At 47.6% G+C, this 16,257-nt stretch overlaps 1 protein-coding gene across 3 annotated transcripts; it reads left to right on the top strand.

Annotated features, from left to right (window-relative positions):
• Positions 1-404: 404 nt before the first annotated feature.
• On the top strand, positions 405-15,479 carry abhd17b (abhydrolase domain containing 17B, depalmitoylase). Of its 3 annotated transcripts, none has more exons than XM_060054372.1 (4): positions 405-486; positions 2,097-2,573; positions 11,715-11,894; positions 12,343-15,479. In XM_060054372.1, the coding sequence occupies exons 2-4, from the start codon at positions 2,107-2,109 to the stop codon at positions 12,560-12,562; spliced, it is 867 nt and encodes a 288-aa protein (XP_059910355.1). In that variant the 5' UTR covers positions 405-486; positions 2,097-2,106; the 3' UTR covers positions 12,563-15,479. The 3 variants fall into 3 exon arrangements, with proteins under 3 accessions (XP_059910355.1, XP_059910354.1, XP_059910356.1); XM_060054371.1 differs by having other exon boundaries at positions 405-495; XM_060054373.1 differs by lacking the exon at positions 405-486 and adding an exon at positions 502-944.
• The last annotated feature ends 778 nt before the right edge of the window (positions 15,480-16,257 follow it).

Below are 16,257 nucleotides of genomic sequence, written 5' to 3'. Positions count from 1 at the left end.
CCCAGCTCTGCCGAGATATAAATAAATAAATACATGTAAGCGACGATTTCCTTAACACGATAGAATAATTAAATTACAAATTATTAATGTTATGGTTTAAATTTGTGCGTTAATGAATTTGCATGCATCATCCGGTCACGCCCTGATAAACGTCTTGTTGTTTTTTCTCCTTTTAACCGTGACAGTCATATTTTGTTTGCCATTGAACGAGTCTATCAATCCATATGGATTCCCACTGAGATGTAGGGCTGATTTACCTCAAATGATTTGTACCTGCCTTGGTATTTCAGCACATTTGATTAACCAATAAACCATTCCACCATAAAGCTATCAATCATTGCCCCTCCCTTCCTCCATTCGACCATATAGCTGTCAATCACCGCCCCTCTCTTCCGAACGCTCAGAGCGTCGATCCGAGGAGCAGAACCAACACTGAAGGAGGCAACCCTGTGTGGATCCAGTCTGGCGCACCGACCATCATACCAGGCAAGAAATGTGTGTATTTCAGACCTTTTCAAACCGCACCAATGCCATTCGTTGTATGTATCCTTGTCGTTGCTCTGGGTTGTTTAATCTCAGGACGGTGTGATGACATGTCGTAGCTTTTTGAAGCGAAGGGAAGCGAAACAAAAGGGTTCATGCGCTCAGGACTGAAATACTTACTGGGGAGGAAAAACAGAGCTGCTGTGCTGATCGCGGTCACACTGTTAGCGTTATTAGCTTCCGACCCCACGAAAGGAGCCAGGGATAATCTAGGCGAGGATATACTTGTTGTCAATCATCTGGTCCGAGAAGATAAATTGGCTCGGAAGGGAAAGCAAAACCGGAGGGGTCCATGTAGACGCGCGGTCTCCTTTATTATAGGACGCACCAGGTAACGTGGATGCAATGGATGCATCGTTCCTCTTCTAATTGATTCCGTCGACCAAAAGCGAAGCAGAAATGTAAGTAGTAGTAGTACATCATGTCGATGTTCATTATGGGCCAACAATAACCCGAATGCCTTTGCGTGAGGGGAAGGCTTCATATAGGATCATCTTTAACTGTTAGGTTTGGAGCCTCTATATAGCACAATACAGTCATTTGCGTCTCCATTCTGACATCTTGCGAATTAGTCCGGGATTGTAGTGTATTTCTGTATCACGTGGTGAAGCCATTATTCAATTCCAAAGCTGTACCCGAGAGAAATATCATCTCTCAGTATTTGGGCATAAAGAAAATAGTCTTCTTATTGCCTAACCGTTTTTGTGGATACTACAAATTCCAATCATTCTCAAATAAAACACCTTATAAAGAAAGGCATCAGGGAGGACTGGGGTTGGCAGTTGAGAAGAGGAGGGCAGAGAGTCGATAGTGTCTGAGTGGCCGCCCTGCCTTCAGGCGGAGAAGGAGCCAGTGCTCATGAGGGCCCCAGCTCTCTAATGATTGTGGCGGTACTGGGGCCATGTGGAAATCAATAGTTAGTCTATACCAAACAGGGTTTGCAGAGGCTGTTTTGACCAGGTAAATGTACGCAACGTACATTACTATTTCTGATTGGTCCCTTGAGAGGGCTGCTTCTTTATCATATGCCTCCTTAACCTGATGTTTGTATTCAAACAGCAGATAGCGTAGGTGAGGTATTCCTCACTATCATACGAACAATGTTGAGAGGCAGCATGAAATAATTTGGGCATAAAGGTTGTAGTAAGCTTGTTACTACAGGTGTAACAGCATATCTGTATCCACTGTGGTCTTTTCATAATATGCTACAATAACTCCGTCATTGTAGAAGTCTTGCAGATTATGTCTCACACCAGCCTTATCTATTCTCAATTTGAAATAAAAATCGTGACAGCCAAGTTTCCAGTGACGTATACCATTTCTCTCTTCCTAGCTTCCTTCTCCACGTCTCCACTCTGTCGGCTTACTGCAACTGTCTCTGAGTCAGTCACTGGCCCTGCTCTGAAGTCCTGATGAGCAACGGCAGTATTTAATCTACTACCTCCCCTGGTTGTCGCAGTTGAAGTGAACTTCAGTAACTCTCTCTCTCTCTCTCTCTCTCTCTCTCTCTCTCTCTCTCTCTCTCTCTCTCTCTCTCTCCCTCCGCCGTGCAGAGCTCCCAGTATGAACAACCTATCGCTGAGCGAACTCTGCTGCCTGTTCTGCTGTCCGCCGTGCCCCAGCAAGATCGCCTCCAAGCTGGCCTTCCTGCCCCCGGAGCCCACCTACAGCCTGTTGTGTGACGAGAGCGGCAGCCGCTGGAGCCTGCAGCTGTCGGAGCGCGCCGACTGGCAGTACTCGTCGCGCGAGAAGGACGCCATCGAGTGCTTCATGACGCGCACCTCCCGCGGCAACCGCATCGCCTGCATGTTTGTGCGCTGCTCGCCCAACGCGCGCTACACGCTGCTCTTCTCCCACGGCAACGCGGTGGACCTGGGCCAGATGAGCAGCTTCTACATCGGCCTGGGCTCGCGGATCAACTGCAACGTCTTCTCCTACGACTATTCGGGCTACGGCGCCAGCTCGGGGAAGCCCTCGGAGAAGAACCTGTACGCCGACGTGGACGCCGCGTGGCACGCCCTCAGGACGCGGTAAGGTGGGGGGGAGGGGAGACCGTGGCCCAAGCCAAGACCGGTACTAAGGCCCCAAACAAGGGTGGGACCCATGGTGGTCCTTGGTTGGTGGTAAGGTGGAAGGGATGGGAGACCATGGCTGAAACCAAGGCAGCTGCCAAGGCTCCAACCAAGGGTAGGACACTTGGTTGGAGCCTTGGTAGCTCTCTTGGTTTAAGCCATGGCTGTGTTGGTTTGAAGGACAAGAGCGCAGACTTCTGAGCACTTCTTGTGGGTAGCTCTCTGTTTGGAAGAGGTGTGCACATGTGTGCACAGTTATAACACCATACTCAATCCAAGGTAAACTAACCATGCGTGTATTTATGTGACAAGTATGATGTTTACCGGCACAACACTCTGCGTAAAAGGTGCAGGGTCTAGAATTGAGTGGCACTAGTTGTGGCAGCTAGTTGTGGCCACAGTGGCAACGGATATGGCAGAAATTGAATATAATATTCATAAATATCTCCCATCAATATACTTTTTTAATTGGTGTATAATCCCATGAACATCGTAATGTGTTTGTTACCTTAGAATGATCCCTTTATATCTGCATAGAGAGCTGGTCCTCCTCCATGTAGGCTGCCATCTTGTTCCACCATGTTTATGCAGTAGTCCAGGACGGACAAACAGCTCCAGACAGAACATGTTCAATAAAAAAAGAGAGTTGTAGGAAGGGGGGGCGTGTTATCCCCATGGCTACGACCCTTTTGTGGTTCTTTCTTTAGTACCGCAGTTGTGAAGAAGTGCTGTAATGAGCGATGTTGTATCAGAATCAGTAATAGATTTGTGAAATGCGCCACACACAAGCTTGCGTTACGCTATTTATCTGAGGAGCTTAACCCTCTCTTCGACGCTGGAGATGAGCTCCTCACGTCTTCAGCTGTTTGATCTAAAACTGATCTAAATTGTTCAGGTCAAAAACAATTGAGTAGTCCTGTCTAAACCGATAATTCCTACATGCTTGTGTAAAATGCCTATGGATCTTTCTTACACTGTCTCTCTGACACCCTGAATTCACTCCTTGACAGCAATGTTAATCTCAACGGGTGTCAAGATAGACGAATACAGGTTCAATTACAAAAGAAACGCACTAAAGTAGGCCGCGCGATAAAAGGAAATAGGAAAAGGAGCCGAATGAATGAAAATGGGTTGGATAGGGAATGGGAGTGATCTGTGTGCACTCTCCCACAACAAAAGCCAGCACAGGACACCCACGACTGAGGAATAGAGCAATACAATCTTTTGTGGATGGATATGAGGGTACTAATAATACATGACATGATAGAGTGGAAGAGCAGGGAAGTGAATTGAAGGTGGCTGGTGGGGGAGGAGGAGGAGGAGGAGGAGGAGGAGGAGGAGGAGGAGGAGGAGGAGGAGGAGGAGGAGGAGGAGGATAGTGTGATTCACAATAGATTTCTAATTATGGCCGGAGCCAAGATGCATGTGCCTTTTAACAGGGATGATGTCATGTTCTTGAAACCGGACGATGACATAAGCATGGTGTCTCTAATGGCATCGGTCAGGAAACCCCCCCCAAACAAACACTCACACACACACACTCGCACTCACACACCAATAAGACCTTGGCCCTCGCATGCAGTGTTCGTTCCTTCCATCTGCCCCATATTCCTTTGGTTCACTTGATCTGCGTTACCGTTATCTGTCACCTCTCACCCTCAAGTCTCCTCTTTGTTTTTTCCTTTCCCTTTGGCCTCCTGCCCCCCCCCCCCCCCCCACCATTACCCCCCCCCCCCTCCCCCTCTTCTTTTGGGTGAATAGTTGTTGTTGCCATCATGCAGGCAGGCTCTCTGCCCAATGGGAGGTCCCATTGGACACACACACACACACACACACACACACACACACACACACACACACACACACACACACACACACACACACACACACACACACACACACACACACACACAGGGTGTGAATGTGAGGCTCTATATTGCCGCAGAGTCAGACATACAAATATAGAACGACTGATCTAGATTCTAGATACCTGTTCGGCTGTGAGTCAGAGTTGCGGGTAGATAACCCTTTTTTACAAGATAAGAAAAACAATAATCTTAACCTAGACGATCAAAGCAAATAATTTTTCCCATACCACAAATCAGTCAATCTGACCTCCCCCTCCCCCATTCACCCTGTCGTCTGTATAAGGAAGTTTGCTGGATGAACAGGAAGGACATTATGATGGTAACACAACGTACAGGCCCACTGTGGTATAGGAGAGCCTCCCGAGCTATGCTTGGTGTCTTGCTGTTGATCTCGCTGAGAACGTAAGCACTGGGCAGAAGGGTTGACCTCCGACGTGGAACGCTTGGTGCATCCCTCCCCTCATAACACATGCTCTCCCTCTGCTTCTGTCTGAGTGTCTACAGAGGATCCTGTACTCGGTGTTCAGTTCTGTTCTGTAGTCATTCGCTTCATGTTCCAATGCCCAGTGGTGACCAAAAACAGAAGTTATTTGATACGAACATAACACATTTGCTGAAATCTTTTTTTTTGTGAGGCCTTTAATGTAGAACACCCTCATTTGCAAGAAAAACAAACAAACGATTTGGAAAAGAAATGGCCGCCACCAAGGTCAAAAGGAATCGACTGTGGATTATATCCGATTTAGTGGAGAAAAAAACAATGTTGAATAACCAGCATCTCTACATTGTATCTACAGTGATGTAAACTGGCACACTCGAGGGACCATGAAGAGGCTAGTGCTCGGAGAAACAATGATGGGGGAGGGGGTGAGGGAGGGAGGGAGGGAGGGAGGGAGGGAGATGGAATGAAATTGATTTCAGCATCTTGTTACTTGTGTGATTGCATTCCGGAGCGTCGTGTCTCCTGGCTGTTTCATTCCCGGGTTATTCCGAGCCCCGCAGGCTGTAATGTGCAGAGGGTATTTGGGGGAGACCCCGCCCCCGCCCCCGCTGTCAGTTTTAGCCTGGGATGAATCGTAATACCCAACGATTCCGTCGTGTCAAGCCACAAATCATTTGCTGCTGTTCGGAATAACGTTTCTGATGGAGGTGGGTGAGCCGGTCTTTCCACTATCCCTTCCAATCAACCATGTGATGAGGCAAGGACAAGTAGAGAGTCATACAGGTTTCACTCGCTATTATCACACCTTATTTTTTTATACCTGAAGGCTATGAGTGCTTATTACTCATATTAAGCTTCTCTTTGATTGCACACGCGACGATAGGTTTCTCAAACCATGTGTATAGCAGAACCACACTATAAATTATATCGACCAGTACCTTTTGGCTGGTAGTCTTATAGTATGTCACTTTGAATAAAAGCGTCTGCTAAATGGCCTAAATGTAAAGGTTAACGTACTTTGGCCATTCATCCATTTCACATGTCTAGACTCCCAGTGGTCTGGATGTTGTTTCCGGTTTAAAGCACTGATTCAGAATTAATCTGGAAGGTAACCATTAAGTGTAACTTCCTTTCCACAAGCATTATAAACAGTGTGGTTATTGCCAAAAATGTGCATGAAGGCTGGGATTGAGTGGACTCACAAGTCTTTAACTTAGTCACATGTTGATGTTATCCCATGCATCGTGATCAACCATCTTTCAGAATTGTTCCGTTAGTACACAAGCTTGTTGGCTTTTCCATAGGGCTTATTCATCACAATGCATAATGGAAGTCTTTGTTGTTGACACTTAAGAGGGCTCAAGAGAATTGTAGTAAAACCCTGAATCAACGTTAACCTAAATCATACCTTAACTTAGGTAAATTAAATTGATTGCAACAACAATGCTTCCTTGCAACATCACTTCCTGATGAACAAGCCTATAATGACCAATGGGGATAGGGGTGGGTCACATTGCAAAGATTAGTTCCAATCAGAATATAATTTATTATTGGCTACTCAAGGTCTGTAAATCTGTCAAAACAATCGCTGCACACGTGATAACCTGGCAGAAAGGACTAATTAGGCCTGGTTGTTTATTTTATGGTCAGGTTTAATTGCTCGAAGGATCTTATCAAACATGTGAAAGGCCACGGCACGTCTTGCGATAATGTTCTAAACAGATGTTGCTATTCCTGGTTTATTTTAAATAACAAAGACCAAGTGGTCCATCTATGGTCGATTTGTACCCGGCCTTTCAGTTTATTTATATTCTGGTAACTTTAGTTCCGTATGGCTATCTAAATAAGCGCTATAGTGCGTCAAACTGAACCTCATGGCCTATTTGCATTCCTGGGCAGGATGATGTAGTGTGACTGGCTGTATCATGGCAGAGTTCAGAGGATGGAAAGCCGGATGGAGGACGCATTGATCTCAGGCATGGCTGTCTCCAGACAGTTGCCCTAGAGCCAGCCTGAAATGGTTTCTTTATTCTCATGCCAAGTTATTTGTCTGGAGAAAAATAACTCCTGACTGTGGCTTAACTGTAAACTGTTGCCTGCCATCGCTGCTGTCAGATTTTCTCTTTGTGGTCGACTGCTGAATTGAGTGTGTTTGATAGAAAATGGAGGGCATAGCCTCCTGATGTTCAAATTTGTAAACACTAATTTGTGTGTTTATCGCGTCAGACGGCTTGTCTGCCTGGCCAACTCCAGCAGATTGTGGAGGACTTTGATGTATATCAGAGCGCCTGACAAGAGGAGCTGCTTTTCTTCGCTCTATCCTTCTTTAAACTGCGTTGTTATTCTGTAGTAGTCCTTCATCGTTCACTGTCTCGGCTGCACGGTAACGAGCGAGTAGCTCCGGGGTAGAGCAATGCCAACAGGAACGCCTGTGGTATTCACTCGCTGTTGGCAATGGCTACACACACACAAACACACTAGCGCACACACACACACGCACACACACACACACACACACACAGCCCTCTGTTTATACAGGGAGAACCAACACTGGGCACTCCCTTTTACCTGTATAGTCGTCAACCAGGTCAGCTCGTTATGAGTCAGCAGCAGATCTCACACCAGGGCGCCATGATAACGCTGACTAAGACGCGCGCTGGCATTAGTCTTTGCGTGTGTATGAACGTGTGTATTTGTGTGTCTGTGTGTCTGTGTCATGCCATCTGCTCTTCCTACAGCCACATGAAGAGGCAGTTTGGAAGAACAGAAGGAGCCTCTGTTATCATTATTTTATATATACACTGTGTGTGTGTGTGTGTGTGTGTGTGTGTGTGTGTGTGTGTGTGTGTGTGTGTGTGTGTGTGTGTGTGTGTGTGTGTGTGTGTGTGTGTGTGTGTGTGTGTGTGTGTGTGTGCATTCCCCCTCCCTGCTACAGAGCAGCACTATCATTTACCCTGGATGGGCCCAACAGTCAACCCACCCAGTCCAATAATGCCTTGTAGCCTAGCAACCAATAGCCAATCAGCTTCCAGATAGAGACTTTTCCGTACCCTACATACCTCTATGTTTTTTATTGCTTTGACACCACACGTCGATGATCTCATCGGTCAAGATGTTAAATAGGACGTAGGTAGGTAAGACCTGCGTCAAGACACTGAGAGCAAATTCACCACGCCTAGATAAACTGGTTCCATTGCTTACGAAAGCACTCTCTGTCTGGAGGCTTTGCATACGGGCTCTTTACCTGGGCAGCACTAAAGAGATGAGGGGGGGGAGGAGTCTATGGCTGGGGCAGGTATGACTCCCTTCAGAAAGGATAAAGAAGCTGGCGTATCTAGTCATCCTCGGTCCCTCTACTTCCTCCTGAGAACAGGTGCTGGTTTATAGTTGGCGGCTGGATGCACATGATGGGACGCCACAAGGGACCTTTGATGTGATGTGAATAATGCTTCCTTGTGTAATAACAGCTCTCACTCTATGTGCATCAATATGCACTCGGTGTCAAAGGGGTCCATTATACTGGCCTGCCTTTAATGAATAGGTCTCAATACTTGGACGTGAAGGGTTGGACGTATATACGCTCTAGCGAGTGAGCCCAAGGACGCATTGTGAATGCGGTTCTCCTTTCTTAGCGTCCTGACGGTCAATGTGCCTTTTCATGGGAACGCAGACGGGGCAGTCCCCAGCCCACGGAGACGGGGAGGATGTGATGCATAATGGATCGCATTTGTGTCGGGGGGAGTAAATTGCCGTTGGCTGGGGAAGGGTGTGGGGTGTGGGGTGTGGGGTGTGGGGTGTGGGGTGAGGGGTGTGGGGTGTGGGGTGTGGGGTGTGGGGTGTGGGGTGAGGGGTGAGGGGTGTGGGGTGTGGGGTGTGGGGTGAGGGGTGTGGGGTGTGGGGTGTGGGGTGTGGGGTGAGGGGTGAGGGGTGAGGGGTGAGGGGTGTGGGGTGAGGGGTGTGGGGTGAGGGGTGTGGGGTGTGGGGTGTGGGGTGTGGGGTGGGATGGGGGGGCAGGGGGGGTGTCGAAGTTGGCCGAAGCTGAATACCAGTAAAGCGACGGGCTACTCAACATTACATCCAGTGTCCGTTTGGGATGCGGGGCGGAGGGTAAGCTGAGGCCTGTCACAATGGGCTCTTGAACACGTGGTTCAAGTGGCGAAGAGGAACCCCTGCTCAGCCCCAGAGAGCCGTTGCACCATGCTTACTTTCTCTAAGTTCAGCGGCCCGAGTCAAGAGGAGGACTGGGGTGTAAACAGTTGGAGCGCGATGGTTGGGGCTGTGTACTCTGGATTTCCAGGGTACACAGTTCCAACCATCGCACGGGGGGAGGAGCTAGAGGCTGACCAGCTCCGAGATCTGTGCGAGAGCAAAGTTTGAAATTGCTCAGCGAGTTACTCTGGGAACTGGCAAAATACTCAATAGGTGGGCAAAAAGCGTTGCTGTTTTACCGACTGGCTCCGCTGGTCTGGATACGTCACCCCTTGTATTCTTCTGATTGGTCGTAGCGTTACCCAATTGCGTGCAGTGATATTTTGAAATGCGTGCTTGGTGCCGCCCCTCGAGTTGAGCCACTTTCATTACTCGTTGACAGACCCTACAGCTTTCTAGATGTGGGTCTGGATTTCCAGGCTAGGAACTGTGTGTAAAAGGCTATTGATTGCTAAACCTTCTGCAGTTGAACCACTGTCACTGAGTCAGAGTGGTGTGATCGCAGGGATAAGGATCTTAAGGTGTCCATACTTGTCTGTGTATCTCACACAGCCTACATGTTCCCCAAGACATTCCCATGACTAAGCCATTGGATGTTTGCAATTCACCGTTGCCATGTCAATGGCAACGGTGAATTGGCTTGACGTCGTTGCACCATCCCAGATTAGGATGTGGGCAAGGCTCATGTTTTATAGAGTAGATTAAGATCAGTACTAGTATACTCTTGGTGATAGCGGCCATTGAGGAATTACCTTAAAGGGGTAGGTCCTATTGAGTCACACACTTTTGTTTCTGTGGTGTGTGTGTGCACGTGTGCGCGTGGGCCAGTATTTTCAAAGGAAATGATGTTGCAAAGTGAACGTATGGGTCTCTGTATAAAAAGACGCACTGGCCTGCGGCCGTCCGTCTTCAAAGGTTACAAAAGGGCAGAGAGAACACTGCGGGATTTATAAGCTGAGGAGCGGAGGACCAGGAGGCGGGTGCGCCCCACCACCTCCTCGTTCAGATCTCCTCCCCCTCTGCTTGAGGTCGACTCGGTGCGTCCCACGGTTGATTATTAAACCTCTCCCGAGGTAGAACCGCTGGCTACCGTCGTGGTCGGCCCGCAGTCGGCCTTCAGTCTGTCGGTCTGTCGTGCCACCTGTGTCATCGCCCGTATGTTGTCAAAGCCCGACACATAACAGCACCGTGCCGGGTGCTGATTGGTTGTTGTTGATGTTTTTTCTAAGTAGCCCATTTGATCTCAAACTGATGACAGATAGGGAAAATTTAAATTGCTGAACGTTGAATGTTTACCTCATGGACTATTTGCATGCCCCTGGTGTATTAATCTTAGATTGATGGTGTTCTTTAGATAGATGGATACTTTATTCATCCCCTTGGGGAAATTCAGGAGCCAAAGTTGGAACAAAGCAGTGCTAATTTCTTCTAAAAACGGACCCCGTCTGCAGTAGCCCTACTTCCAATGCTAGTGGAGGGAAGAACATGTGGTCATGTGGTGTTGTTTGTGTGACCCAATCCTGCATAGCCATCTTGGTTTCAATTCCGTAGCCTTTGTATTACCAAACTAATACGCAATTTCATTGTTTCTGTATTTGTTTGATTACGCATTGCCTCGTCATTCTGTTATGATGTTAATGGGTGTAGGGTTTGGGTTAGCCTGAGGGTTAGGGTCAGGGTTAGGTTAACCCTAACCCTAGGCTATAGAGCAGAGGAGGACTGGTATGTGGGTGTTGCGGGGCCGGTCACCTGACTGCTCTCGCAAGAGACGGAAGCGAGGTCAAGTTCTCCTTAATCAGCTGTGGAATGCCTCTTCCTTATTTTCTCTCTCTATCCCTCTGTCTCTCTCTCTCTCTTTCTTTGTTCATTGCCACCAGTTACAGTGTCGAGGATATCTATAGCTGTATCCATTTATGTCCCCGTCGCTGTTCCTCCCGCCCTTCTGAGTCACATGACTGCCTCTACCCTGTGTTCAGAATCGTTTAACAACAACACACAAAAATGTCCACAGCGGTGTCCACACATATGTTGCTCTCAGCCCCACGTGACGACTCAGTGTAGACTCCTGGCCCAACGCTGGGTATCTGCTTATGGAGCGGCGCTTGAGAATCAGGGATTCTTCCAGAAGCCAACAGGTGTGAGTGTGATCAGCGGTACAGAAAATCTGCATTTTTCGGTGTTTTAGTGACATCACAAGTGGGCATGTCCACCTAGATGTAAGGTGGATAGACGAGCAACATTTGCTACAGTCCACTGGGTAGACTGATCCATCCAGCGCACATCTAGGTGGACACGCCCGCTTGTGATGTCACTGAAACACAGGAAGAGGCAGATTTTCAAATGGCTTGTAACGGCTTATCACACTCACAGCGTGGGGTGTGAGGGGGGGTGGCATGATATCACCCCTTTAAATCCAAATACTCTTCAATCCAAAAATATAAGTGTGTTTCGATACTTTATACTTAATAGTACAGAGACACAATTCTCCTCAGCTGGCCGCTCAGACTGAGGCGTTCCACAATCTGTTCTGTAACACAAAACGACTCAATAACACGGTTCACGTGCCCCCCCCCCCCTCAGGTACGGGATCCGGCCGGAGAGCGTGATCGTGTACGGCCAGAGCATCGGCACGGTGCCGTCCGTGGACCTCGCCGCGCGCTACGAGAGCGCCGCCGTGGTGCTCCACTCGCCCCTGACCTCCGGCATGAGGGTGGCCTTCCCCGACACCAAGAAGACCTACTGCTTCGACGCCTTCCCCAAGTGAGTAGGACCGCCCCCCTGCCGGCGCCTGGTTGGTCGGCAGCAGGCTCCCAACTTCTGTTGTTTAAACTCTGGTGTGGTAGCTGATGATGCACACATGGTGTGTGGGTTGCAACCGTGACATTGTAACCCTGACGGATTCGAACCCGGGTTCTTAAATAAACTGAAGCCACGAATGTGTGCTCTCACCCTGACTATTGTGCTCACATGCGCCCCCTGGCTGTCAGTTTGTCACTCTCCACCACTCTCACTCTTGATTCTATCTGGATACATATTGATATTTATTGTCTTGTGTCTGCATATACACGCAAATACACAAGCATACATAAAATATACACACAAACACCCCCCCACCACACACACACGTGTGCGTGAAAAAGAGAGAATCGTAGATTCCCGCCGTTTCTCACCTGTCCTCTTCCTCCCGCCGTTTGACCCCCTGCGGCAGCATCGACAAGATCTCCAAGGTGACGTCGCCGGTGCTGGTGATCCACGGCACGGAGGACGAGGTCATTGACTTCTCCCATGGCCTTGCGCTGTACGAGCGCTGCCAGCGGCCCGTGGAACCGCTGTGGGTGGAGGGGGCGGGCCACAACGACGTGGAGCTCTACGGCCAGTACCTGGAGCGCCTCAAACAGTTTGTGGCCCATGAGCTGGTCAACCTCTAGCTCCTCCCCCCCGGAGCTGGTCAACCTCTGGCTCCTCCCCCTGGAGCTGGTTAACCTATAGCTCCTCCCCCCGGAGCTGGTTAGCCTCTAGCTCCTCCCCCCGGAGCTGGACAACCTCTGGCTCCTCCCACTGGAGTTGGTCAACCTCTGGCTCCTCTCCCCGGAGCTGGACAACCTCTGGCTCCTCCCACTGGAGTTGGTCAACCTCTGGCTCCTCCCCCCGGAGCTGGACAACCTCTGGCTCCTCCCACTGGAGTTGGTCAACCTCTGGCTCCTCTCCCCGGAGCTGGACAACCTCTGGCTCCTCCCCCTGGAGCTGGTCAGCCTCTAGCTCCTCCCCCCGGACCTGGTCAACCTCTGGCTCCTCCCCCCGGAGCTGGTTAACCTCTAGCTCCTCCCCCCGGAGCTGGTTAACCTCTAGCTCCTCCCCTCGGAGCTGGTCAACCTCTGGCTCCTCCCCCTTGGAGGTCCGTCCGAGGGGAGGGGGGAGAGGGGTCGTCAATGGGTGTAGGAGGAGGAGGAGGAGGAGGAGGAGTTGGAAAAGGAGGAGGAGGAGGAGAGCGGAGGAGATGTGTTTGGAGATGATGTTTATGTCTAGAGAGAGAAGAAGCTTTTGTCCGTGTTGTTTTTGCGGTGAGAAGACCGTGGAAGGTGGGGGCTACGTCGCCATGTTCCTGCCGATGTGCTTCTCCTCATCAGACCTCCACCTCCACCCCCACCCTCACCCCCAGCCCCCTCTAGGTCCCACTAGAGGCCCCCGCAAACGCTGTGCTCTCCACCTGCTGCAACTGTGAAACTTTACAAAACCACCAACTGAGTAACTTAGTGGTTTAAATCAAGTTCCTTTTTTTATTTTATTTTATTCCGTGACTGCACTCAAAAGTAATGACACAAAGGTTCAGAACATTACGAGAACCTCGCTGGTTTATACGCCTGAGTGTGGAGGAGTCATACTGCAGTCCCATTTGTTTTTGTTTTTTTGCTGCCTTCAAGAACGGACCCCCCCTCTCTCTCCCATAGGTTGGGCCTCAGCCAAGTCGCTGTCGATCCTGGCGTTTTCCAAGGCGGTTTAGTCTGTCTTGTCGGACTAGATCACCATAGAACCTCAACAACCTCCAACTGCTTTTCTAGTTCGCCCGGATCCAATCTGAGGTACTGCAGTCGTAATGTTTTTTTTTTATTGTTTAGAATAAGTATTTTGAATATTTGCACGTTTCAAATAGGAGTGACAACCATACATAAGAGACGTTTTGAATCTAGTCGCGCCAGTGTTGCCAAATGTTTAGAAAATTGCCGAGACTTTTTTGCGCAGAGCCACAGACATGTATGGTTGCACGAACTGAGCTGTAGAAAACATCTTCAGTGGTCCGTTAACTATGAGAATTTCTTATTTTAATATTGTTTTTGCTCTTTATAAAGTACGAGGATAAACTAGTAGTGTGTGAACGGACGCACTGCTCTCATAGCAGCTAGCCAAACTCACCGTTGTTTTTATTGAAGTTTTGTTTGGCTATCTGAAAGTGGAAGCTAACTAGCCACACTTTAATTCTTCCACAAGTCAAACAAAGCACTATGTTTTGAACTGATTGTTTGGTTATGTTTTTATTTATACGTCAGGTAAAGGCAAGACTTTTTGTTTCAAATCAAACTAACTGTTTAAACTCTTATGTGCAATTTTCAATCACGTGGTTTGGAAATATCAACACACGTTTTTATAATTATGTTACGTAAATAAAACACACACGACTCAAACTGGAAACCTCGTCAATCTAGTCTCAAACCACTGATGCTGTTCAGGTCTGTCCTGGTCGGCATCAGTGCTCATCCATCACGCTGCCATGACATCTTCGGTTAGTTTCCTTATCAAAGACCACTGGCAGAAATGGCTGTTTTTCAATCAACACGTCTATTTTTTACAATTTTCTTTCTTTGTGTTTTTCACAAATCCCTAAAACCATTGGAACGTATTAGAAAGTTCTGTGTTACATCACTTCTAGATTAGGTCCAATGGGCGCTCAAATGCAGTCTACGTCGTTATTGTTTCTTTTGCACAAACATTCCTGTCTTAAGCGTCTGGTGTCTGCATGGTAATTATGGGAGCCATCGTCAAATGCTCTTTTAACGCTGACTCGAAGCCAAGGATAACTGGAGCCAAGGCCGTTGGTGTTCTGCTCATCTAACCTGTTGAGGTGCTGTCCCTCGGCCCTGAATCGCGTATGAACGGTGTGTCTGCATGCCACGTAAGAGCCAACGCCGTTCCCCTGTGCTTCACTGGGCCACGACAGAACGCAGACCAACAAACTGTTATTTTATTTATGTTTTATTTCAGAAGTTTTAGCACCGAAGGGCCAGGTCTGTTGGTGTGTTCACAGGTTGGGGAGCTTCTGTTTAAGTAGTGAATAGCCAATAAGTTCATGGGTGCTATGATAAACGTTCAGGTCTTATATTATAGGTTTAGAGGACCGCACAATGACATGAATAGAATTTCTCGTGCCTACTAGGCTTACAAAACTCTATTTAGGATTGGCTATAGTATGTGAGGTAATAACATGTTAAAAACGATCTATATAGAACTTCTAATATATACCTATGTATAACCTTGTAGGGGACGCAAAGTCGCTTTGTTTCATAGGCTTTTTTCAATGTTCAAATTGTAAATAATATTTGTACTGGACATGTTTATTTCACATCTTTTCAAGCCTTTAACCCACTATAGTTGTTGTTGCTAATCAAAGACCTAATCCCTGATTACGGCTCATCAGATATCTCTGTAAAGAATTGACTCCCCTATGTCTTTTGGATGTTTATTTTTTATGATACCTTTTCAGTTGAAGAAATTACTTGTATGTAATGAGAAAATTCTTAATAACAATTCTAATATGACTATGGAAATTAAATATGGTATTTGAGATGTAAATGTCCTGAGTTTGTATTGATTGTCACCAGGGGCGGAGGGGATTGGGGAGAGGAATGTGGGATTCCACAACCTCTCTATAACATGTTTATGAGGTAATGCAACATTAATCAATAAGTCATTAATTAAACAGGTTTTTTTAGTAAGTAAAGTAAGAAAAAAACACTATTCTACATCCTTACAGAAACAATCCATCGTTCAAACAAATCTTCTCCTGGCTGTTTGTCTGAGTTTGGTAGGACTATGATGACCGTGTTGATAGAGCATTGGGCGGTGCCATTACCACAGTAATGCTATGCTCTCGTGTTGAGACAATTAAACAGTACAATAGTACCTCTTGTACGGCGAGAACTCGCACTCTAGAAGAAACGGTCTCGTCGTCTCATGCTGAGGAGAGTCATACAACGTTGAGTGTACTATTGTTCGCCCAACTTGCATAGAATAGAGTAGACCGATATGGATACCTATAGAACATTTATTTCCAGCGCATTTCTTTGTTCCCATGCCCAGACCATTAAGGAATCGTTAGTTTTGCCATGGCATATAAACTAGAGTATTAGCTCTAATATAAAACAGGCAATAAATAATAAAGGTTAATTAACTTTTGTTTTCCCTTTACGTGAGGGAGAAATCGATGGTATGGATATTGTAGCCTAATCAGTAAATGTGTTTGTGCATTGGCTCTAAAAAGACAACGTGATTATTGCTGTATTATCAGGACTTGAACATTCATCTTGGATAGAAGATTTCTCTAGTGTCAGCCGCTGTTGTTCCAGAAAGA

This window comes from Gadus macrocephalus, chromosome 6 (assembly GCF_031168955.1).
Source record: "Gadus macrocephalus chromosome 6, ASM3116895v1".
NCBI lineage: Eukaryota > Metazoa > Chordata > Actinopteri > Gadiformes > Gadidae > Gadus > Gadus macrocephalus.
The sequence above is the reverse complement of the archived record's forward strand: the minus strand, read 5'-3'. Positions and strand labels throughout refer to the sequence as shown.

Coding starts and splice junctions, on each gene's coding strand:
- abhd17b (XM_060054372.1), top strand. CDS start 2,107: ATGAACAACCTATCGCTGAGCGAACTCTGCTGCCTGTTCTGCTGTCCG. Junction 2,574..11,714: donor TGGCACGCCCTCAGGACGCG/GTAAGGTGGGGG, acceptor CCCCCCCCTCAG/GTACGGGATCCGGCCGGAGA. Junction 11,895..12,342: donor TGCTTCGACGCCTTCCCCAA/GTGAGTAGGACC, acceptor CCCCTGCGGCAG/CATCGACAAGATCTCCAAGG.